This window comes from Sorex fumeus, unplaced genomic scaffold (genome assembly GCF_029834395.1).
Source record: "Sorex fumeus unplaced genomic scaffold, SorFum_2.1 ptg000047l, whole genome shotgun sequence".
Taxonomy (NCBI): Eukaryota; Metazoa; Chordata; class Mammalia; order Eulipotyphla; family Soricidae; genus Sorex; species Sorex fumeus.
Window position 1 is genome coordinate 40,396,438 of NW_026606104.1, and position 24,334 is coordinate 40,420,771.

General features: G+C 47.1%; 1 protein-coding gene and 1 pseudogene across 1 annotated transcript; one reads left to right on the forward strand and one right to left on the reverse strand.

Annotated features, from left to right (window-relative positions):
• Positions 1-2,526: 2,526 nt before the first annotated feature.
• RPL11 (ribosomal protein L11) lies at positions 2,527-6,168 on the forward strand (the record flags this gene model as incomplete). The annotated part of the gene is made up of 5 exons (XM_056123331.1): positions 2,527-3,076; positions 4,244-4,350; positions 4,693-4,824; positions 5,544-5,654; positions 6,094-6,168. Coding segments are annotated over 5 exons (930 nt in total), but the record flags the coding sequence as incomplete, so codon positions are not given.
• A 13,781-nt stretch (positions 6,169-19,949) lies between these two features.
• On the reverse strand, positions 19,950-20,281 carry LOC130031821 (60S ribosomal protein L27-like; annotated as a pseudogene).
• Positions 20,282-24,334: the final 4,053 nt, after the last annotated feature.

The window sequence follows — 24,334 nt, forward strand, 5'->3', positions numbered from 1 at the left end:
TTCTAATTTTATTCAAAACTGCCATGAGCATCTTGGTAAGTATATTTTGCCAGTGTCCTCAGTCATTGATCTAGATTAAGTTCCTAATGCAGTACAGGGTAGGCACTATGTTGGGTTCCTCTGACACAAACTGCCCAACTGTCCTTGAAGAACACTGGGCAGCAGGTTCATCTAGATTGTGTCTGGAGTGGATCTGAGCCTTAGCGCTCTGGGTACTGTCCTTGGTGCTGAGGTTCCAGCAGGAGTGCAGCACAGCTGGACACGTCGGCTCTCTGAACTAGAGCAACTCCCAGCCAAGGCAGTGGCTGCCAGACATCCAGCTTCCACTCCTGTGGACAAAGAATGTGCTAAGCCTGTGCTCAGCGAGTAGGTGTGGCCTGTTGTCTTTCTACATAAGTGGGTAAAATAGGTGGTGATTTTGCTGTTTCACAAATGAGGAAATTGGGACTCAGATTGCATAACTGCATAAAAAATAACCGGAAGTGATAGTACAGTGGGGAGGGTACTTGCCTTGCACACAGCAGACCTGGGTTTGACCCCTAGTATCCTATGTGGTCCCCTGATCACTGCTGGGAGTAATTTCTGAGTGCAGAGCCAGAAATAGCCCCTGAGCATTGCTGGAGGTGGCCTCAAAACAAAAGAAAACAAAGCAAAATTTCTGGGGACAAGGGATATTGTTCAGTGGTAGAGCACTTGGAAGGAAGAAAGGAAGGAGGGAAGTAGGGAAGGAAGGAAGGAAGGAAGGAAGGAAGGAAGAGAGAGATATGAACAAGAGCAATAATATAGTGGAAGGGTGCTTGCCTTGCATGCAGCCAACCAGAGTTCAATCCCCAGCCTCCCATAGAATTTCCTGAGAACCATCAGGAGTGATCCCTGGGCACAGAGCCAGGACTAACCCCTGAACACCCCTGGGTATGCCCCCCCAAAAAGAAAAGAAACAAAATAAGAAAAAAAAGAGAGACAAGGAAAGAAAGAATGAGGAAAAGAGAAAAAGAAAGGGAGGAAATAAATGCTTGCAACTGCCCTCTGCACACAGCCCAGTAGCTGCCTGTGCTGGAGATACCTGAAGGCGTGGGGAGAGCACTGGGATGGGATCAGCAGGAAAGCACACTCCTCACTGGTGTGAGTCCCTGGGTTCATGCCCAGCACCACACAAACACACACACAACTCATGCATATGTGCACACACATAATCACACACAGTAATTTATATACACACACACCAATATAGGTGTGATTCAAGGGTGTGCATATGCCATTTGGGGGTACTCGGGGCAGGACCTCACTGGGGTCTCTTCCCTGTACCCTTATAGGCATCAGCTGTGGTCTGGATGGAAACCAGCTCTCTCAAGTGTGCATGGTGATGTCTTGACCACTCGCAATACCCCACAGAGGTCAGGTCAGTGGAGACAACCCACAAAGCCCAGCCTGTGCTGATATGGGCTTCATCATGAAGCTTGTATCCTGGCAGGACATCAGGCAGGGCCACTGGGGAGAGACAGAAAGAACCACCCCCTTCCCGGAGCCGGGGAAAGAGCACAGCAGACAGTTTACTTGACTTGCATATGGCTGACCTGGGTTCCAATATCAGCATCTCAGATGGTTCTCTGAACCCATCCAGGAGTGATCCCTGAGCACAAAGCCAGGAGTAAGTTCTGAGCATTGCCAAGTGTGGCTCCCAAACCCAGCAGCATGACTTATTAAATGACCCCTTGTCAGCTTTTTCATGCACCCTCAGCTCTTTCAATGTTTCCAAGCTCTCTGCTATATGGTGCCAGGGATAGAACCCAGGACTCAAACCAAGGCAAGAGTGTTGCTCACTGTACTGTTGCTTTGGCCTCGATAGGAACCTTCCCCCCCTTCTTTTAAAAAACGAGGATTAGAAAGTTTTAAAAGAGTCTAATTAGGGAGCAGAGAGATAGAACAATGGGTAAGGTGCTTGCCTTGCATGCAGCCAACCCGGGTTCGATCCATGGCATCCTATATGGGGTGGGAGGGGGGGAGAAGAAGAAGAAGAAGAAAAAGAAGAGGAGGAGGAGGAGGAGCAGCAGCTTAATGATTGATCTACTCAAGGTCAAATAGTTATTAGCTGGCCAGGACAGGATCCCTGTCTTCACTGCTGAGGACTCTTAAATTCTGTTTATATTATTATGGAAAATTTTATTTAAAAATTATTTTCCTGCCAATGTGTAGGTTTCCTGAAGCTGTGGCAATTTAATCACTTATGAACCTGCAAGTCCTAAAATTGCTTGGGAGGGGGAAGGGTGGGAGTCAAGGGTCAAAAGTCCGGCCTGGGAACTTTTGACATCTGTTGGTGGGGGTGTGTGCGGCGGGTGTTGGTCAGCGACGCGTGCAGTTGCAATTAGTGACCACGAGAGGGCAGCGCACGCTGCTCGGAGCCCGTCGCGGCCCATCTTCCGGATTCGGTGAGCCCGGGAGAAGAACCCGCCTCCTCGCCCATAAGGCCTTGCGCCGGAAGCTGCGCTCTCTCTTCCTGTTCTCCATCATGGCGGTGAGTAACCCCGGTCCGCCTTTGCTGCCCTTCATCCGCCTCCATCCACGGCCGGCCGAGCTCGCCGCGGCTGCCGTGCTTGCGGCCGGAGGGAGACAGACCCCGCGAAGTCGGCTGTGCGGGCGCGGGAGCGGTCGGGCGGGCGGGCGCGGGGCTCGGAGCCGGACCCCGGCCTCCCCGCTTCCGTGCTTGCTGGGAGTGGGCTGAGGCCGACGCCCGAGGGCGGAGAAGCGCGACCCGGGGCCGCTCGGGGCGCACGGGGGGCTCCGGCGCGGGAGACTCGGGCCCGGGGCGGGCGCGCGGGGAGCGTCAGCCCGGGCCGCGGCGCGCGCTCCGCGTCGGCCGGACGTGGCGCGGGCACGTGCCTGCGGCGTCCGCGCGGCGGGGCTGACGGCCGGGCGTGCTCGTTGCAGCAGGACCAGGCTGAAAAGGAGAACCCCATGCGGGAACTTCGCATCCGCAAGCTCTGCCTCAACATCTGCGTCGGGGAGAGCGGAGACAGGCTGACCCGCGCGGCCAAGGTGCTGGAGCAGCTCACCGGGCAGACCCCCGTGTTCTCCAAAGGTGAGTGCGGGGGGCTGGGAGGAGGGTTTACCGGCGACGGGTACCCCAGGTGCTGCGGAGCCCGCCCCGGCGTCTTTGGACGCTTGATCGTGGCGTTAAGAGTACCAGGGTAGTTTTGTTTTGCTTTTTTTTTTTTCCTTTTAATATGAGCAGAGCATCAGACTAAAGAAATTCCGGGTCTCCCAGGTGATGGGGTAAGGTGGAGCGGGAATACGGGGGCAGCGGCAGGGCTAGGGAGACGGACGGGCTCACTGAGCAGTAAGAATCGGGACTGTGCCTGCCTGGGCCAGAGCGTCTGGCCTCTTGGTTTCTTCGTCCTCCTGTTTAATTACCATGATTGTGAAGGCCGGGATGGGTTTGGGCCTGTGGCGGGCCTGCCACGCACACGGCACAACAGTAGGCATTAGGCTTTTTAGAAACCTGTTGGGTCCGGAGAGATGGGGCAGCAGGTAAGGTGCTTGCCCTGCGTGCGACAATCCCTGCGTTTAATCCCCGGCCCCTAGTAGGGTCCCCTGAGCACCACCAAAACCAAATAAATACTGTGGCTGCCAAACCCAAATAAGTTGGATACTTAACGTTGTTACGGGATAATGGAGCCCAAGTCTGAGTGTTTCCCAGAGTGGGCAGTCTTGGGGGAGGGGGCTGGTGCTGCCCAGCCTTAGGGGAAAGGGAGAGTCTCTTTAAGGCAAACTTTGAGGGCTGCTGGGGTTTTTAGAATGTCGAATGAAAGCTAAGTAAGTTTGGGAACTTCTGCCTTAAAACTTGCTTCTTGATTATTAGCTGATCCTAGGGAATTGAACCTCTCAGAACCTCATCTTTAAAATGAGAATGGCAGGATAAGGATTCAGCAGGTGTGCCATCGTTTAGTGACTTGCATTCTTAGATGTTTGCTCTTCCAGGGACTAACACGATGATGTTAGGAGTTCTTAATCACATGTATGTGGCTGGGCGACTTGGAAATTGAAAATTGTTTCCTGTGTTACCCAGGGAGCCCATTAGCAGATGTGATACTGATTATAACAACGCTGAGAGCTTGGACAGATAATATTTTTGGGAAAGATGTTTCAGGAACAGGTTGGAGTGGTGACAGGACTTACGTGAGTCCCCAGATTCAGTACTTGCCAGTGTTTAAAACACAGCCTGGTGCCTTCTTTTGCCCTTCTGCAGCTCGGTATACCGTCAGGTCTTTCGGCATCCGGAGAAACGAGAAGATTGCTGTCCACTGCACTGTTCGAGGAGCCAAGGCAGAAGAAATCTTGGAGAAAGGGCTAAAGGTGAGGCTGATAATATGTTTGGGGGGGGGCAGGGTGTTAAAGGTTGTTGACTTAGCACATGCAGTTACCTACAGGGGCAGGAATTGCATTTGACATACTGTCTTTGGTTCTCTGGTTTTGCTTGTTTTCTTTTTAACTTCTGAAGGATTAAACGACACTTTGTATAACTATTTCCCTGCCCTTTTACAGTGGGGAAAGTTCTGTGACTGGTACACTAAGGAAATCAGATTTTTGTTCTTGATCAAATTCCATTTCTGAACTGCTGGGTATTGCAGATTGAGCTGGTTGTTTGGAGAGGGGGGTAAATTGACAGGGAATGTAATAACTTTTTCTTCCTCTCAGGTGCGAGAGTATGAGTTACGAAAAAATAACTTTTCCGATACGGGAAACTTTGGTTTTGGGATCCAGGAACACATCGATCTGGGAATCAAATATGACCCGAGCATTGGTATCTATGGCCTGGACTTCTACGTGGTATGAATATTTCCTCTCTTGCACTCTGGTCTGTGAGGAGAGTGGAATCTGCTGCTACTTTGTTTGATGTGTGTTGCTGTTTTACTGTTCAGATACTGGATCAAAGTTTGAGTATTGTCTAACCCTACTCCCCCCGGAAAATATTTAGCAGTTGTGGCAGCTAAAGGAATACAAGATCCCTTACGCTCTGAATTTACAGTCTAGGATCTAGTGGGCACCAATAGGACTGAGGTAGATACAGGAAACTTCCATCCAGCCACTGACTTGAAAATTTGAGAGTGTTTGGTGCTGATTGGTGTGTAAGTTGGCTGCTCTGAGGTGCTTTTCCCTGGCTCCTTTCCTTAAGATCCTGGGGTGAGGCGTCTTCTGCCCAGAGAACACGGAAGCCCTTGGTGTGGCTGTTTGCTTGGGTGGGAGATCTAATGTCGAAATGACCTCCTGTGTTAACTGCAATGTTTTGGTGAAGCAAAAACCAGGGAGCCTTGTCTAGCGGGAAGCACCATCATTGGATTTGAATATCCTAATAGTAACGTGCTGGACATGATCAGGGGATGCTGGTAACACACTCTTCAGACACTGGGATCGTGGGAGTCTGATGCGTGCTCTGTTGGTCCTTGGGCCACTGGGTGACTCGAGGCTCAGTTTCTGCAGTGTGTGAGTCTTGTCCGTGTACTCTGACTCTGAGCTGGCTAGGTGACTGTTGGTTATTCCTGGGACAGGTGCTGGGTAGGCCAGGTTTCAGCATCGCAGACAAGAAGCGCAGGACAGGCTGCATTGGGGCCAAACACAGAATCAGCAAAGAGGAGGCCATGCGCTGGTTCCAGCAGAAGGTAAAGCTGATTTATCTCAGGTGAAGGTGGTGAAATACGGTGTTGGTGAGTGGTGTGGGACTGGGGGAGTGCAAAATCTTGGACCACTTGGTGGGCTGCTTCTGTGAAGAATATATGTGGGCAGCTTGGCACACCTGGGAGACTTCCAAGATTGGTGGTTAAAAGGAGCACCTGGGACCCAGGCCTTCCCCCCCAGCCTCGTGAATGCAGGTAGCTAGGAGGGGAGGTCTGTGGCTTTACCACGAGCCCCTTTACCTAAGGGTGTATAGTGCAGTGGAACAGTGAGTGTGGAGTTAAAATTGGCTGAGCTTCTGTGCAGGCCAGAAGGGATATGGGATTCAGAGCAAAATTCATGTGGGTTTGAATTCTGAAACAGCCTGTACTACAACCTTTGCTGTTATCTCCTGTTCTGAAAAAAATTAAATCTCTTCTCTTTCAGTATGATGGGATCATCCTTCCTGGCAAATAACTTCCTGTTTCTGTTCAAAAGGCCAATAAAAAGTGTTGCGTGAAATGTACATTACTGTTGTGTATTCTGTGAAAGGAGCCTGGCCATATTCAAGTCCTTGGACCTCAAGCCACTTAAATCGACGATGGGAATGGCTGGTAACCGCCCTGTCATCCTTTGAAGCCAGTGTATCTTGGCTGATCCGATCCTAGCTTGGCAGCATTGGCTGTGGGGCAGTGATCCCATGGAAACTGATTTTAGAGGGGTGGGTATGTTTGGAGCTTGGGTTTGAATTTAGAGCCTTGGGTAAAGATGGGGTGCGGTGCTTGTGTTCTAAGATACTATTTTGCCACTACTGATGTGACACAATCACAGTTTGGTGTGATACTTGGGATTAAATGTCGGTTTAACTGTTTAGACTTTCCTGCCTCTCGCCCCATCAGTAGTTTGATTCTTGTAGAAATTTGTACCAAGCACACAGCACTAAAAAGGGGTTGTTTTGTTAGTATTTTTGGTCTTTTGGCCTGTGAGAGATATTGCTGCTTGCCAGTTTAATTCCCCTTGGTGTGAAAGAACTTACTTGCCCGTAGGTATCTAGGTTAAACTTAGGTTTAAATCTTGAGCCAATGTTTAATTGAGAATTTAACATACTTGTGATGAGTCAGTGTAGTGGGCCATGTCTTTGTGGGCTGTTCAATAGATCGTTCTATTAGCTGCCTCGCGATAAGGTGACTTGGTGTGCATAATATTTTATGAAAATATTTGTTTTCTTGGTAATAAAACCTCACCGAATAGGACAGAGCCAATTGCTGGGGATAAGCAACGAATGTGGGTTTTTTGGGGGGGAGGAGTTTGGGGTTTTGGGGCCACGATGATGGTGTTTAAGGGCTAATGATATCTCTGTGCTCAGGAGTGACCCCTGGTGGTGCTTTGTATTGAGCCAGGTTGGCTGTGTGCAGGACGAGCGCCTTCTTGACTGGACCGCGTCAAGGCCTCAATGTAATTAATCTGTTTAGAGTTTCGTGAGGGCTCCCCTGGTGCACAGACTTGGTACATGCTAGACATACACTCAGATCCATGGAACTATATTCCTGACCCCAAACGTTTACTTGATACTAATGTACATTTACTTCACAGTAGAGTCAGGGCTATTTTCTTGCTCGAAACTGGTAAAGTTTGATTTTTATCATTCATCTTCATTTTAGAAGACAAAAACACTTAACTTGTTTCAACTTAATTATAATAACCACAACTGGAATAACTGTCTTTGAGAACAAGTAAGTTTGTTAATATGTACTAAACTGGTGCTGGATACTACTGCTGTGGGGATTGGGTATGCAGATGGGTGAGGAAATAGCAAGTTTCATCTAAATGCAGCAGCGCCTCAGAAAAATGAAGAGTCCTTGCCTTTTTTAATAATGTAAACCTGCTGGAGTTCTCAACTGGTTCTGCTTTATTGTATACTGATACAATACTTGCCATTAAAACGGGAAGAGCTGGGATCCTTCTGTGGGAAACCACTCTTGGGAGTTTAGAAATCCCCGATTGTAGTTCTAGCTCTAATAGAGTTATGAAACATCTGTACTAGAACAACGCAGATACTTTCTGAAGTAGCTTAGTTAGCACAGCGAGAGCCTGGAAAGCTTGTCCTTGTCTTGGTGAGAAACTCGCTTTCCAGCCATGTCACTGTGGTAAAGCATTGGTGCTTTGAGTTGAACTTCTCTGTGGCAAGTGGGCAAGATCTCCTGGTCAGGGGCTCTACCCCAAAGCTGCTGGATGAGATGTTGAACCCATGGGTGAACTTGCTGAAGTGTAGAACAGTGCCCATGCTCTAATGCCAAAACTTGGGGCTGGAGAATAGAACCAACATTTCTTTAATAAATTTAGTTTTGTAAATTTCTTGCCGTGTGGTTTTTCTCATTTCTTCGGTTGCCATGTAAAACGAGTCAGTGAGCTAGCATTTCACACTGTTGCAGAAGAGTACGTGCCTTGCATAGTCCCCAGGAATGGTCCTTGGCCCTCTAGCACCCATGGGTGTCTCTTAATTCCCTGTGGGCTTGGGGGCCATATGGGATGCCAAGGATTGAACCTGGATCAGCCACATGCAAGGCAAACACTACTCGTTTTTATTACCTCTCTGGCCCTGAGTGCTGGGGTCTTAGATGCTTCACATCACGTCTATCCCAAGCAACACTGGGAAGGACCCATAGAGCTGGAGTAGCCCCCAGCACTGCTATGTGTGCTGACAGCACACCCACACACCCAAAACTTGGGTGAGGTACCTGGTAGACATGTCCGTGCTAAGCCCCAGGAATAATATTGGATACTCTTGTGGGGTGGGGGCAGTGTCCAGAAGTAAATTTGGGGGCTCACATGCAAGGCAGGTGCTCTTCTGAGCTGCTTTGCAGCTGAACGGCTCCTTTTGTGTTGGGGGAGGAGCTTGCTGTGCCAGGACTGGAACCTGGGCCTCTTCATGCCAAACTTAGGCTCCACAATGCTGAGCAGCAGTCTGGCCAGTTTGAGGTGTCCTGTAATGAATGGGTGCTCTATTACTGCTGGGGCAGTAATTGCCCAGTTCCCTCTTTTATTTGGAAGTTTATACAAATAGACCTTATCACAGTAGCTGACAACCGTTGACACAAGTGTCTGAACATTCAACCATTCAAGGAATCTTGTAAAGTGTTCCTGAGGCTGGGATCGCTGTCATCATTTGACACTGAAGCAGATAGGTGGTGGGACCCGGCCAGCTGCAAGTGCTCGGAGGGCGCAGTCAGACTGGTTGAGGGAACAGGGAATCTGGATGATTTGAGAACAGGGTGAGGCAAAGATTAGATAAAATGAATCTGTAAAACTAGAAAGGGGAATTAGGGCAGAAACAGGGATATGACTTAGGTAATTTTATCAGCACTGGCGTTTTCTGTTGTGTTTTTGGTCACCCAGTTGTATTCAAGGCTTACTGGGTCTGTGCTCAGGGATCACTCCTGGCAATGCTTGAGGCACCATAATGGGGTACAAGATCGAACCCAACCCAAGCTTACAGTATCCACTGGTATAGCCAGCAACATAAATGTGAGTGGTGCAGTATTCTTCTGGCCCTGATAATTGGCATTTTCGTCTGTATGGGATGGCCAGAAGGAAAAGACATTTCAGATTAAGGGTATAATCGTGGTGGGTTTGAGGGCCATTCTGGTGGTGCTTGGGGAAACCATGTGCCAAAGGGTTGTACCAGGGTCCCCTCATGCTCTTAACCTCTGTATTGTCTCTGACGCCCCCAGTTTTTGGTTTTGGTTTTTGAATCACACCCTGTAGTGCTCAGGGTTTATCCTAGTGGTACTCTGGGAAATGCAGTGCACGGAATAACAGGTATTTGCTGCATGCAAAGCAAGTGTCCTGACTGCTGTCCTATCTGGGGGGATGTGTGATGCTTGGCCGGGATTAATGCTAGTCTCTTATTGAGCCCCATAGCCAGCCTGGGGTCATTGGTGCTTTCTTCTGTTAGAAATTGTTTTGAAATATGGCTAGTGTTATCTTCTAGGTTTTTTTTTTTTAATTGGCCATATTTGGTGATATTCAGAGGCAGTTCCTCATTCTGTTTTCAGGGGCCCGTGTACTGAATTCCAGCCCTGTGAACGCTCTCTGGCCACCTAGGGTCTTTTTTTTGGGGGGGGGGGTCACACCTGGCCCTGTACAGGGGTTATTCCTGGTTCTGCACTCAGGAATTACTCCTGGCAGTGCTCAGGGGACCATATGGGATGCTGGGAATCAAACCCGGGTTGGCCACGTGCAAGGCAAACGCCCTACCTGCTCCAGCCCCCTAGGGTCTTTTTGTTTTTATAGTGTAGTTTCCCTTTTAGCTTAAATGTGTTATGTCATACATTGTCCTTTGGATGTGAGTAACATTTCCTATCTGTGAAGCCACTGGATATGTTAGGACTATCAGTTCCATAGGACCTCCTCCAGTAAAAGCTCTTCTGTTTTCTGTATCCTGTCCTGTCCAGTGAGTATAAGCTCCTTATCTTTTTTTGCGGGGTGAGGATGTGATGCCTTACATGGTGCTCAGGGGATTACTCCTGGTAGACTTGGGGTCTCCAGGGATCGAACCCAGGTTGGCTGCGTGCAAGCAAGCACTTTACCTGCGGTTCTAGCTCTCTGGCCCTAAGGTCCTTAAACTATACTTGGGCTATATATGCCATTGCAAAGAGGTTATTTGTGTTCTAATTACTACCTTTCTCTTTGCTTCCTCTGCTAGTATCCAAGACCATATTCTCCATGGCAAATTGCAATCTCTCTGGCCCTTTAGAGTTATGGACAACCCTTAGATCTGAATTTTTGTGCTTCTGCCTTCTACACCTCCAAGTCCTCCAAGCATAAAGCGCTCCAACCCACAATGAGTTAACCGTGGGAGGGGCCTTAGCACTAAAGGGTTAAACCCAGGCTTGTGAAGTGAGTGGCATGGTCAGGGCCCAGAAATCACCCACAAGTAATTTTAACTGCCAGCCACTAGGGATGAAGGTGGTGCCTGGGGGTATAGAACCACTTTCAGAGCAGCTTGTTATGGAAACCAGGGTTGTGGTTGTCAGAGGGGAATCCAGCCAAAGGCACCCGGGGGGTACCAGGAGGACTGAACTCAATTTTCTTCCAGAAGCAGGTGCAGAAAATCTTTAGGTAACAACTGCAGATGCCTTGTATTTTTAAAAAAACAGAGCAAAAATGACTTGTTATTATCCCAGTTGAGGCCTGTATGTGATTTGGTTTAGGATGGTACATGATAAATACACTTCAGTAGTTACCTGGAACTTGACACTTTATTTCAAATCCTTTGCTGGTCCCTGGAGACAGTGTCTGAGCTTGTTTTCTATGAGGAGTTTCATTTAGCTGTCACAGAAATAAATAGATGGCTGTTGCTCACCGCGTGGTTGGCCAAGTAGACTTGTGGCAGGAATCCTTCCTGGATGTTGGTTGAGATTCCTGCCTTGGATATGTCTTTATTTTGTTTTCCTGTCTAAGGAAGTGTGTCATGATGGGGACACAGTTGAATTGCTTGAAGCGACCAGTAGTGGATTGGAGTCAGGCTTTAAAATGATGGCAGCCTATGACAGAACCGTAGTACAAAAGGTAGGGTGCTTGCCTTACTTCCGGCTGACCCAGGTTTGACTCCACCCCAACCCCCCACAGCCATATGGCCCCCTGAACTAGCCAGGAGTGATCCTTGAGTACCACTGTGGATGGTCCCCAAATAAAAATAAATCTGTACTCTAAGCCTCAGACCTACTATCATGTAATAACAGCTGGATCACAGATACGACCCTAGAAATACACTTTTCATCAGATTTCCCCTTGGATTAGTTGACCAACTACAAAATGCTGTTTATCATTACAGACTAATTTCCTAAGGAAGGACAGCAATCATGACAATAGAATGATCCTGACTTGTCAGCAGTGAAATCTAAAAAGAATAAATGCTTTAGTAGACTGTGAATATAACTTAAGGGAAAAGTTCCTCAAGACAAGGGTGTGTGTGTGTGTGTGTGTGTGTGTGTGTGTGTGTGTGTTATAATCTCAGTTTCAGGGTTCTCAGTGTAGTTTATCAGTGTTAATGTCTCAGATCCTACCTACATAGAGTTGGTTCAGTACCTACCTTGCAGAGCTATTTTCAAGAAAGCAAGGTATGCATGTGAATTACCTGGTACATAGTTGAAACTTGTCAGTATGCATTTATTGAGTATGTTCTTGTGTTTTCTTGGTACACTTAAGTAGGAGTTTATCTGTTTTTTTTTTTGTTTTGTTTTGTTTTTGGAGTTTTAGGTTGTTTGGTTTTTGGCTTTTGGATCACACCTCTTAATGATCAGGGCTGATGCCTGGCTCACTGCTTTGGGTACCATGTGGGATGCTTTGGGTTGAACCCGGGTTGACTGTGTACAGGCAGTGCCTTAGCTTCTTTACTATGGCTACAGACCCTAGAGAGGGTTTAGTCTATAGCTTGATGGCTATGCTATGTTAGAAAAGAAAAGATGGGGATGGAATATTCTTGGAAAAGAACTGACGAGGAAACCCAGATTCATAGCTGTTTGCCAGGCTTCTCTTTAATGGAGCCCTTAAAATCTGTGAAGAACTGAATTTTGGGAGTGATTTTGGGCTGGACAGCTTTCTGTTCTTCAGAACAACATTTCTCTAACATTTATCCACCAAATACTTAAGTACTTATCTACAGTGTAGCATGGCAGAAACCAGACGGAAACATTGATTCCTAGCAGGTTGGAGCAACAGTACCATGGGTAAAGTTTAATCCCCACCATCTGATGTGGTCGTCTGTCTGTGCTCGTTATTCCCCAGCTTTGACAGGAGTGAACCCTGAGCACTGCCAGGTGTGGCCCAAAACGAACAAAAAAGTTTGTTTAAAGGGTTGGTCTGGGTTTGATCACTGATACCTCATGGCATCCCAGGCACAACCAGGAGTGACTGCCAAGCACTACGCTTGGAGTAGCCATTGGCCACTCTCAGGTAAGGCCAAACACCCCTCCCCCAAGCCCCAAGGCAGCAAAATGAGAATTACCTATAAGCTAGGGGAAATGCTAGAGTGAACCCTGTGCTTCTGCGTCAGAGTTCAAGGTATTGGTTTGTATAAAACAGCATAAACTCGTGCATTTCTAAGCTCTTTCTGCTGAGTGGACCTTAAAACAGACAATTTAGTAAACCACTTTAACCAACTGAGAGATTAACATCGCCTTTAATAAACATACCATCATCATGGTGCAAGGGTTGCTTTTTGTTTTGTTCTTTTAGTTTAGACCACACCCAATGGCACTAGGAAGCTATTCCCAGGAAAGAAACCAGACAGAAACATTGATTCCTAGCAGGTTGGAGTATAGTACAGAGGGTAAGGGGCTTGCTTTTCATTATCTCTGACCTAGGTTCAGTAGCTACCACCTGATACGGTTGTCTGCCTGTCCTCATTGTTCCCCAGCTGTGCCAGGAGTGATCCCTAAGCTCTGCATTTCTAGTAAGTTCTTGGGGGAGGTGGTAGGGGTCACTCTTACCAGAGCTCAGGAGACTATACCATGCCCAGGATCAAATTTAGGACTCATGTGCAAAGCATTTGCTGCAGTCCTTTACACCATCTTCCTGTCCCAAGAGAATTTTTGAAAAGATTAGGTGGAATTTTTTTTTTTTGAGATTAAGTGGATTTGGAGGGTGGGGGAGAAGTTGTTTGGATTACACCTAGTGGTGGTTAGCTTAGTGCTAATTTACATCACTGTGCTTGGGGATCAAATCCAGTTGGCTAGGGCGTTCGCCTTACAAGCGGCCAACATGGCCGACCCGAGTTCGATTCCTCCGCCCCTCTCGGAGAGCCCGGCAAGCTACCGAGAGTATTCGATATGCCAGACACAGTAACAACAAAGTCTCCAATGGAGACGTTACTGGGCCTGCTCGAGCAAATCGACGATCAACGGGAGGGCCTTTACCTTTACCTTTTTTAATGCAGTATATTTTAAAATTTTTATTCTAGAAAAACTACTTTTGTGTCTGGGTTTGAGCTGTAGATGATTTCTTAGGTACTGCAGGGTCTGACCCTTGAGCAGTGCTGGATAGGGCCAAAATACCAGAGTGAAAAGAAGGATTACTGTGGGAAGAACAGACACGAGGAGGGAGGATTCAATGGATAGGAGGCCTGAGAGATGGTACAGTGGGTAGGACGCTTGCCTTGCAGGCAACTGACCTGTGTTCAATCCCTGACATACCATATGGTCCTCTGAGCCTACCAGGAGTGATTCTCTTAGCACAGATCCCAAGAGTATCTCTGAACACTGCTGAAATGTAGCCCCAGAACCAAAAAAAAGGGAAAAGGTTTTTAGCCCAAAGTTTGGTTGACTGCTAATCTCCAGTAGAAAAAGATAGCAAAAGGGACAGGTTCAGAGAGAAAATTGACAGCTTGGTTTTTGATAAATTGTAGTTGAGGGGTTTTTTTTTTTATTTTTTTATTTTGTTTTGTTTTTCCCCTTGGCTTTCTAGGTCACACCCAGTGGTGCTCAGGACACCATATGGGATGCCTGGGATCAAACTCAGGGTCAGCTACATGCAAGGCAAATGCCCTACCTGCTGTACCATCACTCTGGCCCCAGAGTTGTCCTTTTGTCACCTAAATGAAGATGTCAGATAAGCAGTTGGATAAATAGAGAAAATAGATGTTGAACAAAGCAAACTGCTCAGAATTTTGTTGTTTTTTTGTTTTGTTTTTGGGTCACACCATGCAGTGCTCAGGGGTCATTCCCAGCTGTGCTTGGGGCACCATGCGGTGCTGGGGATCCATCTTGTCACTTGCACATACAAAGCATATATTCTAACTCTGACTGATCTCCCTAACTTTCATTTACTTCTGTCCTGCAAAAAAATCAGTGTGAATGAATAACAGAATCTGAACCCAGAACTCCTGAATGCGCAGCATTTTACCTTACTGCCATATGCAGGCTGTGTAAATGTCAATAAATTTTCTACTTGTTTCCTGCCTAGGTTAAAGAAAAAGTATATCTGAACGTGCTGGGGCCTGAGCTATAGTACAGCTGATAGTGTGCTTGCCTTGCATGTGGCCAACCTAGGTGACACCCACCTATCCTCCATCACCCCAAAAAGGTGCTGTGCAAATTCCAATTCTGTATGTGCTTTAAGTGTTCTCATCATCATCATTACAGATGTGGTCAGCATTTGTCAATGAGCTAATAAGTTTCTGATGTGGGAATAGTCAAGAATCTCTAAGCTCTAATTGTGAATTGAGCCTCCGTGGAGAGAATGTATAGTCTATAATGAATTCCTCTGTGCTCTAGAATACGTTCCTTTGGTCTTTGTTTTAGAAATTGCCCCCATGGTGATCAAAACTATAAAGGCTTTTAAAAACAGATTATCAACTGAGCACTGTTGTGTTCATAGGGGGCAAGGAAGCAGTCAGAGGAAGTGATAAGGAAGAACTAACATTTTTATTGACATCTCCTTTGTTCCAAACCCTTTACTGTAATGCTTGTGATAACCTTTACAGTTACTCTATCAGTTGTATAATATTCCCATCTTGCAAAGGAGGAAGGAGGACCAGGAAGTGGTGGAGCTTGAGTTCTAACCCTGTTCAAATTCAGAGGAAGAGTGCAACATGGCTCCTTAGACTCAGCTTTCTGGCTCCTCATTGCCTCAAGTGTGAGACCCTAGTGGGGGGGGGCCCCACGTCAGGGTGGGGAAACCGCATACATGATGCTGTCTGTGGGAACTGTGAGGCCCTTGCCTGGGACTGCTGCCACTTCTGTGTTTACATCCTCATCAGGCTTCTACCCTTCCCCCCATGTCAGTTAACTTTCCATTTGTTCACTCATTTCCCATCAACTGAAGCACCAGCTCAGGCTGGTCTCAGAGGTAGGTAGGACAGATAGACTTCTAGTGACTTGAGTTCTGCCAGCCAAAGTGGAGGTTCCCAGTTGGCTCCTTACCTTCCCGCAGGAAAGAAAAGGCAGTCCTAATTTTTTTTTTTCTTTTTGGGCCACGATCGGCGATGCTCAGGGATTACTCCTGTCTCTGCATTTGGGAATTACTCCTGGTGGTGCTCGGGGGATCATATGGGATGCCAGGAACCGAACCTGGGTTGGCCGCATGCAAACACCCAACTCACTGTACTATCACTCTAGCCCTCAGTCCTAAAGTCTTACTATTAGGAGGCTTTCCCTCAGAAAAGAATTTTTGGAGATTAATAGTGAAGTTAATGGAGTCTACATGGGCAATAAAGGAAGGGAAAGAGAAAGATAAATGATTAAGTTAGAACATGGACTTCTGAGTGGAAAGTGCAGTACACATCACAAGCAGGGCTGTTCAGGCCTTTTCTCAGGATAGGGAAGTGCTCCCTAGAAGAAGAAAGTGCATGTCTCAGCTCAGGGATGGGGCAAAAAACACCTGTTCCTCTTGCAAGTTGGTTACTAGACCGTTTTCCCAAACAACCCCCCACCCCGCAATCCATTGCTGGGATGGTTTGCCAAGCAGATGAGCTTGGGGTTTCTGAGGGCCTTTTGATATTTGTGTAATCTTTGTTCCTGCCTTGGAGCCCTCCTCCCAGGGCTTCAGCCCAGCTCTGAGCCTGGAATTCTGCAGTTCTGCAGCTCAAGTGGTTTTCCAGGTCTCCACAGCTGGGTCCTGTGTCCCAAAGGCCTTCATGCTTTTGGGCTTGTTTAGGTTCCAGACAGTGTTTTTTCTAGTATACATTACCAGGGATCCCCCCCATCTCTGATTGCAACATAATAATTGAAAGGAAAAAACACATTTGTACACCTATGTTCGTTAATTCACTATATCCCAAAGTTGAAGCATCCCAGGTGTCTGGGAGTAGATAAACAATGTATAGTAGATCCATACAATGGGATGTCATTCTGCCTGAAAAAAGAAGGAAATTCTAACTCATGTTCTACATAGAGGAACTTTGAAGACATTAGTCTAACTGAAGTAAATAGGACACAAAAGAAGGTATGTACTGTGTGATTCCAGTTATTGGGGATACCGAGAGTAGCCACATGCATAGGAAGTGGAACCATTGTTAGAAGGGATGATGGAGTGGGGGAGGGAAATTAGGGAGTTATGGTTTAATACTGAACTTCAGTTTGAAGTGGTGGGAAGTAGTGTTGCTGGTGCATGACAAGTGAGGGTGCTTTTCTTTCTTTTGTTTTTGGACTATATCCAACCAAGTCCAGGGATTACTTCTGGCTCTGCCCTCTGGAATCCTCCTGATGGTGCTAAGGGGACCATAGGAATGCCAGGAATCGAATCCAGGTCAGATGTGTGCAAGGCCAGCACCCTTCCCTGCTTGTCTATCTCTTGAGCCTCAGCAAATGTGGGCAGGCTCAGAGCTTCATGGCAGCTGCCACAAAGACTGCTTCCTGGAGTTGAGAGAGCATCAAGCTGGGCGGTCCCTGGGGCTCAGGGACCCACAAGCTTCCTCACAAGAGCAGTACTTAACTGGCTTTAAGATGCATTGCATGTGCTGGACATCGGTTTGATCCCAAGCACCACATGTGCCCCCACCCCCAGTATTGCAGTGTTGCTCTGGAGGCCACGGTGATCCCAAGCACTTCAGGACCTGAGCGCACAGTTCTTGGGCCCTCGCATTGAGCCCGGGCAGCTGGAAGTTGCCAGGAATCTCCCCAAGGCCACTAAGCACCATTTGAGCATTCTGCCCCCCCCCCCCAAAAAAAATGACACGTAGTTTCCCTGAAAGAATTAGTTTGGAAAAATACTGCAGGTTCAGAATGTGTGGAGAACAGAATGTTGCAGCCATAAAGGATTGCCAGGTGCAGGTTAAGGCACAAGGATTCTGTGGGAAGACCAGGAGCTCCTTGCAGGGGGGCTTCTGGAGCAAATGGAGTTGGAGTCCAGAATTGATGCTGCTGCTGATTTTCCCATGCTGGGGACCCCCGACCTCAGGGTGGTCAGGATTGTCTGGTGCATGTGCAGTACCATGGATTAAGCTTGGCATCTAGGATTTAAAAACCCAAGGCTAGGAAGTGTCCTGGCCATTTCCGCAGCCACTGAGCTATCTTGCAGGCTCTTTGTTCCTGGAGCTTCTGTACCGCAGAGTTTGAGCATGGGCTCAGGACTGAGGGCAGCCACCTGGCTTCTGTGTGGCTGCCAGGTGCTTCTAGACCAGCGTTTGTAGCCATGGCACCATGTTGGGGTCCCAGAAATTTTTATTCTTAATTCGATATGCCAGACACAGTAACAACAAAGTCTCCAATGGAAACGTTACTGGGCCCGCTCGAGCAAATCGACGATCAACGGGAGGGCCTTTACCTTTTACCTTTACCTAATTTACAAGCCTATTGATTGAGTTGAATTTGTAGATGGGAAGGAAAGAACTCTTGCTTGTTTTGGAGTCAGCCCTGTGCCCGCTAGCTGTGGGCACAGAGAACAGTCAGTAGTGATCCAAGTGGTATTTCCAGGTAGTCTCAGATTGGAGCAGCAGTTTGACCCTAGACAGTCATGCAAATGAGATCTTGAACTCTGAGCTTTAAAGGTTGACCTCTGCACAGGGTCAATAAGTGCCAGCCCAGAGCCCTGATCCCTTTTAGATCAGAGCATAAGAATTGAAACTTCACATTTTCCTGCTCAGTTGGCCCATTCCTTTCAAAGACTTTTTACTGGGTTTTTCCTCCCAAGAAAACTGGCGTCTAAACTTTTTGGGGTGATTGAGGAACCGCTGTTGGTGGGAATATGTTTTTAAGTGCCTGATGTGACCCACAGGTGGCAGAAAATCCAAGTGTACAGGCAGAACTGAGGCCAGTGTATTTGCTTCCTGTATTGCTGCAGTTCAAAATTATCACAAACTTAGTCTCACATTCCTGAAGGCTGGAAGTCTAGCACAGGCTGTAATCAAGGTGTCTGGTGGGTCTGTACTCCTGGAGGCTTTGGAGGGGAATCTAATAACCTTCCCAGCTGGTTTCTGCTGTCTTCTCTGATTCCTCTCCTCCCTTTTCTACTTCAAAGTAGTTTTTATTGAAAGAATTTTAGAGATGTGAAAAGATAAAGAGAACACGGGGGCTTCTACAGAGGGGAAAAGCTCCCTTTCACTTTTTTTTTTTTTTTTTTTGCTTTTTGGGTCACACCTGGCAATGCACAGGGGTAACTTCTGGCTCTGCACTCAGGAATTACTCTTGGCAGTGCTCAGGGGACCATATGGAATGCTGGGAATCGAACTTGTGTTGGCGGCTTGCAAGAAAAATGCCCTACCCGCTGTGCTATCGCTCTAGTCCCAGCTCCTTTTACTTTCAAGGACCCTGTGGACCACCAGGATAATCTCTCCATCTTGTTCAGAGGTTATCCACTTAATCTCCCTTTACCATGTAAAGTAACGTGTTAATTTACTGCAGAGAATGGGCTGGAGATGTTTTGGGGTGGAGGACATTATTCTGCTCACCGCTGTTGGGAAGAGATGGGGTAACTGCCACCATATTCCCAAGAACTCTCAGAATTCTAGAAATCAAACAGCCTTCCGTATCATTATGAATGTGTATTTCTCAGGATAGGAGAATAAAATAGGAACTATATGTTAATGGTACGTTAGTGTAACTTTCAAATTTTAGGTAATTAAAAATAAGATACTTATTGGTTTGCATAGATGAATATGCTGTGCATTTCTACTATCATCCAGACAGATATTCACAAATCACGATGACCATCCTGTTTTTCGTCGATTGCCTCGAGCAGGCCCCAGTAACGTCTCCTTCATCCTAGCCCTGAGATTATATTCAAGGCTCTTTAGGAGAATGAGACACATCATTGTTACTGGTATTTGGCATATTGGGTATTAGACAGATATTAGGGGTGTCTAATCCAAATTAGACAGTGAGTTGTCCAAATTAGAACAGATCATCTCTTTTTTGGGGGGTGGGAGCCTCCCAGCTCCTTAGTGGTCACTCCCAGCGATTCTCAACCAGGAGAACAGTTCAGTGAGACCCGAGTGTACAATGCTGCTTGGGTTCTGCAGTGCTGGGGGTTGCCTGGGTCACCTTTGGTGCTTCGGGAAACTCTGAGGCCACACCCTGTGGTGCTGGGGGTTGTGGTGCTGGGGGTTGTGGAGACTCTGGGGGCTATGCACACTGAAGCTTGCAGGACCATGGGGTGCCTGGGCTCAAAATAGGGTCAACCATATGCAAGGCATGTTCTAATCCTGTGCTGTCTCTCCCGCCCTGGCACACTTTCTGATGGAGCCCAGAACAGATCTTTGCCACCACTGTGCAGATGGCCACAGCTTGAAGAAGGCATGCAGGATGTCTCCTTCAGTTTAGATGCTGTTACCTGCCTGCCTGGTTGTTGCAGGGATGTATTGTCTCCTAGAACTTCACCTTTCTCCGGGCCTTGCATATAAGAGCAATCTTCTGAAGATGAGGATGGTTTTGTACAAGGGGATGTCCATGGAATATGTTGTGGGCATGAGGTGATTATAGTCATAAACGTTTACAAAAGATTTGATCTTTGACCTTTTGGTGATTTTCTTCTTGCTGATGGCACCTGTCACTTTGTGGGGATAGCGGGAAATCCAGCCACCAGGACATGGCTGTAGGGGCTGTCTGAAGTGCCATCATCAATATTCTTTATCATGACCGCTTTGTGTAGCATCAGGCAGGACCAGCACTACCTTCACAAGTTTCATGAACTTGCCCATTTCAACAGCAGCTGCTTGGGCCTACATCAGAAAGCTCTTTTATTCCTGTGAAGTGTGTGGTGCTCAGGGAGCTTGTTGAGGATGAAGAACCTGGAGTCCCTGCAGCCCCTCCACCCCCACACCACCATGCACATTGTTCTGGATAGTGGCTCGCACCCGACTGCCCATTCCAATCACCTGAGGGGGCCTTAAAACCTAAAATCCAGCCCCACCCTAACCCGACTTAATCTGCATCTGGGGACTTGGGGGTATGGTGTACTGGGAATCGTTTCTAAAACTCCCATGGTATGAGCTAGAGAGATAGTACAGGTGTTTGCTCTGCATCCCTGCATGCCTGTTAGATCCTGGGCCCTTAGTGGTCCCCCAAGCACTTCTAGGAGTGACCCCCCAGAATAGATCTAGAGTAGCCCCCAAGTGCCTCTGGTATGGCACTAAACCAAACAAACATACAAAACCCCAAAAGACAAACTCCCTAGGCATCTCTAAAGCACCACAGGGGCTGAGAATCAGGGCTGCAAGCTGGAGGATATAGGAAGGGCTTTAGTGTAAGACATTTGCATATTCAGATCTCTGAATGGATAGCTCTGCAGGGAATGAGTGAGCCTGAAAACCAGGTGGTGGATGTCGCCACCTGTGCTGATGAAGGTGAGCAGGACACAAGTCCTAATCTCTAGCTGAAAGACACATGGGTTAAGAGAGTTTTAGAAGATGCATTCAGGCTCATCCCCCTTGGGAGATGCCTGTGTGTGTGTTTTCTCTCCCTCTTTCTTTCCCCAAACATTTCTCTAAGTAAATTTCTTTCAGTAAAACTATCTTCTTTCAGGTTCCAGAGACATAGCACGGTGGTGTAGGGCACTAGCCTTGCATTTGGCTGACCCATATTCGATCCTTGGCATTCCGTTATGGTTCCCTGAACACAGAGCCAGGAGTAAGTCCTAACTAAGCACAGCTGGATGTAGCCCCCCCCCCCTGCACCCCCCAAAAAGAAAACCACCTATTTAGATACAGTCATGGCTGGAGAGATACTGCAGGGAATGCTTTGCATGCAGGAGGCCCCCATAGCACAGAGCCTGGAGTGGCCTCCCAGCATAGAGTCAGGCGTTGCCCAAAAAACAAAAAGAAAAAACGAAGATGCAATCAGTAGGATCCTGTGACTAGGGTGGGTGGATAAGAATCTGGGATGACTCCTGACTTGGGTAACAGGGGAATAGTGCTGCTGTTTTCTGGACGCGCAGGCTGACAGGCCTCTAAACAGCTTTTCTATGTTGCTGATCTGCCAGCTGGCTTTTAAGCCATAGGGTTTCCTGTGTCCCCTGTTTGCACATGAGAAGGTCAAGTTCAATCCCTGACACTTTATGTCCCTGAAGAACTTCCAGAAGCGAGTCCCAAACACTGAACTGAGAGTGGCTAAAAAACCAAAAATAAAATTTTAAATCCTGGATTTTGACAGGTAAGTAACACTATCATTAGTTCCTCTCTTCCTTGCTGCCCTGAATATACACTCTGATCCTGTTTAAAAAAGTTAAAAGGGGATCCAGAAAATAGCATAGTGGATAGTGCACTTGCCTTGCAGGTCGTCAACCTGGATCCTATCCCTGGCACCCAGATAGTTTCCCAAGTCCCTCAAGCCTGTCAAGAGTGATCTCGGAGCACAGAACCAGGAGTGAGGGTGTGGGGAGGCCACACCTGAGCACTGCTGGGTGTGGCCTCCCCAAAATTAAAGGGAATAGGTATAGCAGGGAGACAGTTCTCCAGATTCTTATCAAAGTCACCTTCATTTGAGAACTTTAGGGAAAAACTAAGTTGGAGGGATCATTTACATCATATCTACATACTGTGTACTCCTAGGAAATACACTTATTCCTCCCTTTATTAGTTAGACAGATTATTTTGTTTTTCTCCCTTTTCTTTGTTTCGTTCTTTTTATAGTTATAATCAGACTGGCAAAACTGAACTGATTACTAAGATAATTATACAACTTAAGGAAGACAGAACCAGAAGTATGTCTTGAGCATTGCTGAGTGTGGCCCCAAACAAAACAAACCAAAATAAAAAGCTCGTGCAAAAAAGGCAACATGAAACACTCAGAGGGAGGGGAAGCCAGGGAGCAGAGTGGGCATGCTGTGACACTGCTGCTGGGAACACATGGGCAGAATCTTTATCGAGGGCAGTTTGATAATATCAGAATCAGCTTTGAGGGCCTGGCATGTGGTTCAGCTGTAGAGCATTTAACTTGCATGAGAGTCTGAGGCTCTAGATTTGATACCTGGCACTGACAAAAGAAAAAGTCATCATATGTATGAGTGATTCTGACCCCATTGTTCTACTTTGAATTATCCTACACAAATGTTAAACACACAGATCCAGGTGGACAAGGATGTTTGCTGCATCATTGTTAGGAAAAATTAGAGACAAAAAGTAAGCAGATAAGTTGAATCAATCAACAGTTTATTCATAGAAATGAAATACCATTGCAGAATGGTTCATGGTATCCCATTTTGATATTTTTGTTTGTTTTGGGGGCTGGAGCGATAGCACAGTGGTAGGGCGTTTGTCTTATAAGCGGCCAACATGGCTGACCCGAGTTCGTTTCCTCCGTCCCTCTTGGAGAGCCCGGCAAGCTACTCGTGACGTATTCGATATGCCAAACACAGTAACAACAAGTCTCATAATGGAGATGTTACTGGGCCTGCTCGAGCAAATCGATGAACAACGGGAGGACCGTGACCGTGACCGTTTTGGGGCCATGCCCTCTATGCTCAGGGGTTACTTCAGACTGTGCCCAGGGATCACTCCTACCGGTGCTTTGGGGACCAATTGGGATGATGGGGATTGAACCTGGGTCAGCCACGTGCAAGGCAAGGCCCTGCCTGCTGTACTATCACTCCAGCCCCCGTTTTGATATTAAAATCAAATCCTAAGTATATTTGTTCTGTGCCTAGAAAGGAGGCACTGAACCTTGGACACTGGGGACCAAAAGAGGGAGTTGGTGAGGTTCCAAACATGAGGATGTGGAAACTCCACAGATGCACCCCAGTTGTACTGAGAGTAAGATCTCGAGGTGACTGGGTTCAAATCCTGGTCCTACCTCTTACTGCTTGCATAACCTTTGACAACTGCACCTTTTTCATAAGTAAAATGGAACTAAATAATTGTTCTATTTCACAGAGTTGAAATGAAAATTAAATTATTTAGTTCATTGGGCTGGAGAGATAGTACAGGATAAAGGCACTTGCCTTGCATCTCTCTCACCTTGTTTCAAATTTCTGAGCACTATCAGGGGTGACCCCTGAGCAAAGATCCAGCAATAACACCAGAGCACCACCAGGTATGGTCCAACCAAGCAAAAATCATTAAGTACATGTATAACACTTAAACAGTGTTTAAGCACAGGAATATGCTTTATTAACAGTATATCATTCCTGAGTATTTATTGTAAGTTTGCCACTCATTAGGGAAAATTGAAAATTATTTTGAGCTTCAGTTACCTGCAGGGTGGTAAAGATTTAGGATAATTGTGTGTAAATTTTATATATATATATTTTAAAATGTATTTATTTTTGTTTTTTTGGGTCACACCTGGCGATGCACAAGGGTTGGTTACTCCTGGCTCTGCATTCAGGAGTTACTCCTGGCGGTGCTCAGGGGACCATATGGGATGCTGGGAATCGAACCTGGATAGGCTGCAAGGCAAACACCCTACCCGCTGTGCTATCACTCCAGCTCCCTAAATTACATTTTTATGTTATGTTTTTTGGGCCTCCCACATATTACTCAGGAGGCCTGGGGCCCCTGCTGGCAGTTCTTAGCCAATTAGCTAGTGGTTCAGTGCAAGGGCCTGAGTATGCAGTGCTGCTTGGGCCCTATAGTGCCTGCATCACCTGGGACACAGTAGTGCTTGGGGGCCTTCTGGGTTGTGTGACAGGGATATTTAGGGGACCTTGTGATGCCAGGGATAAAAGCGAGGTCAGTCAGGCAAGACATACCTTAACTCTCAGCCCCATCATGTTTATGGGACCACCCCTGGAAGTGCTCAAAGATTATTCCTGGCTC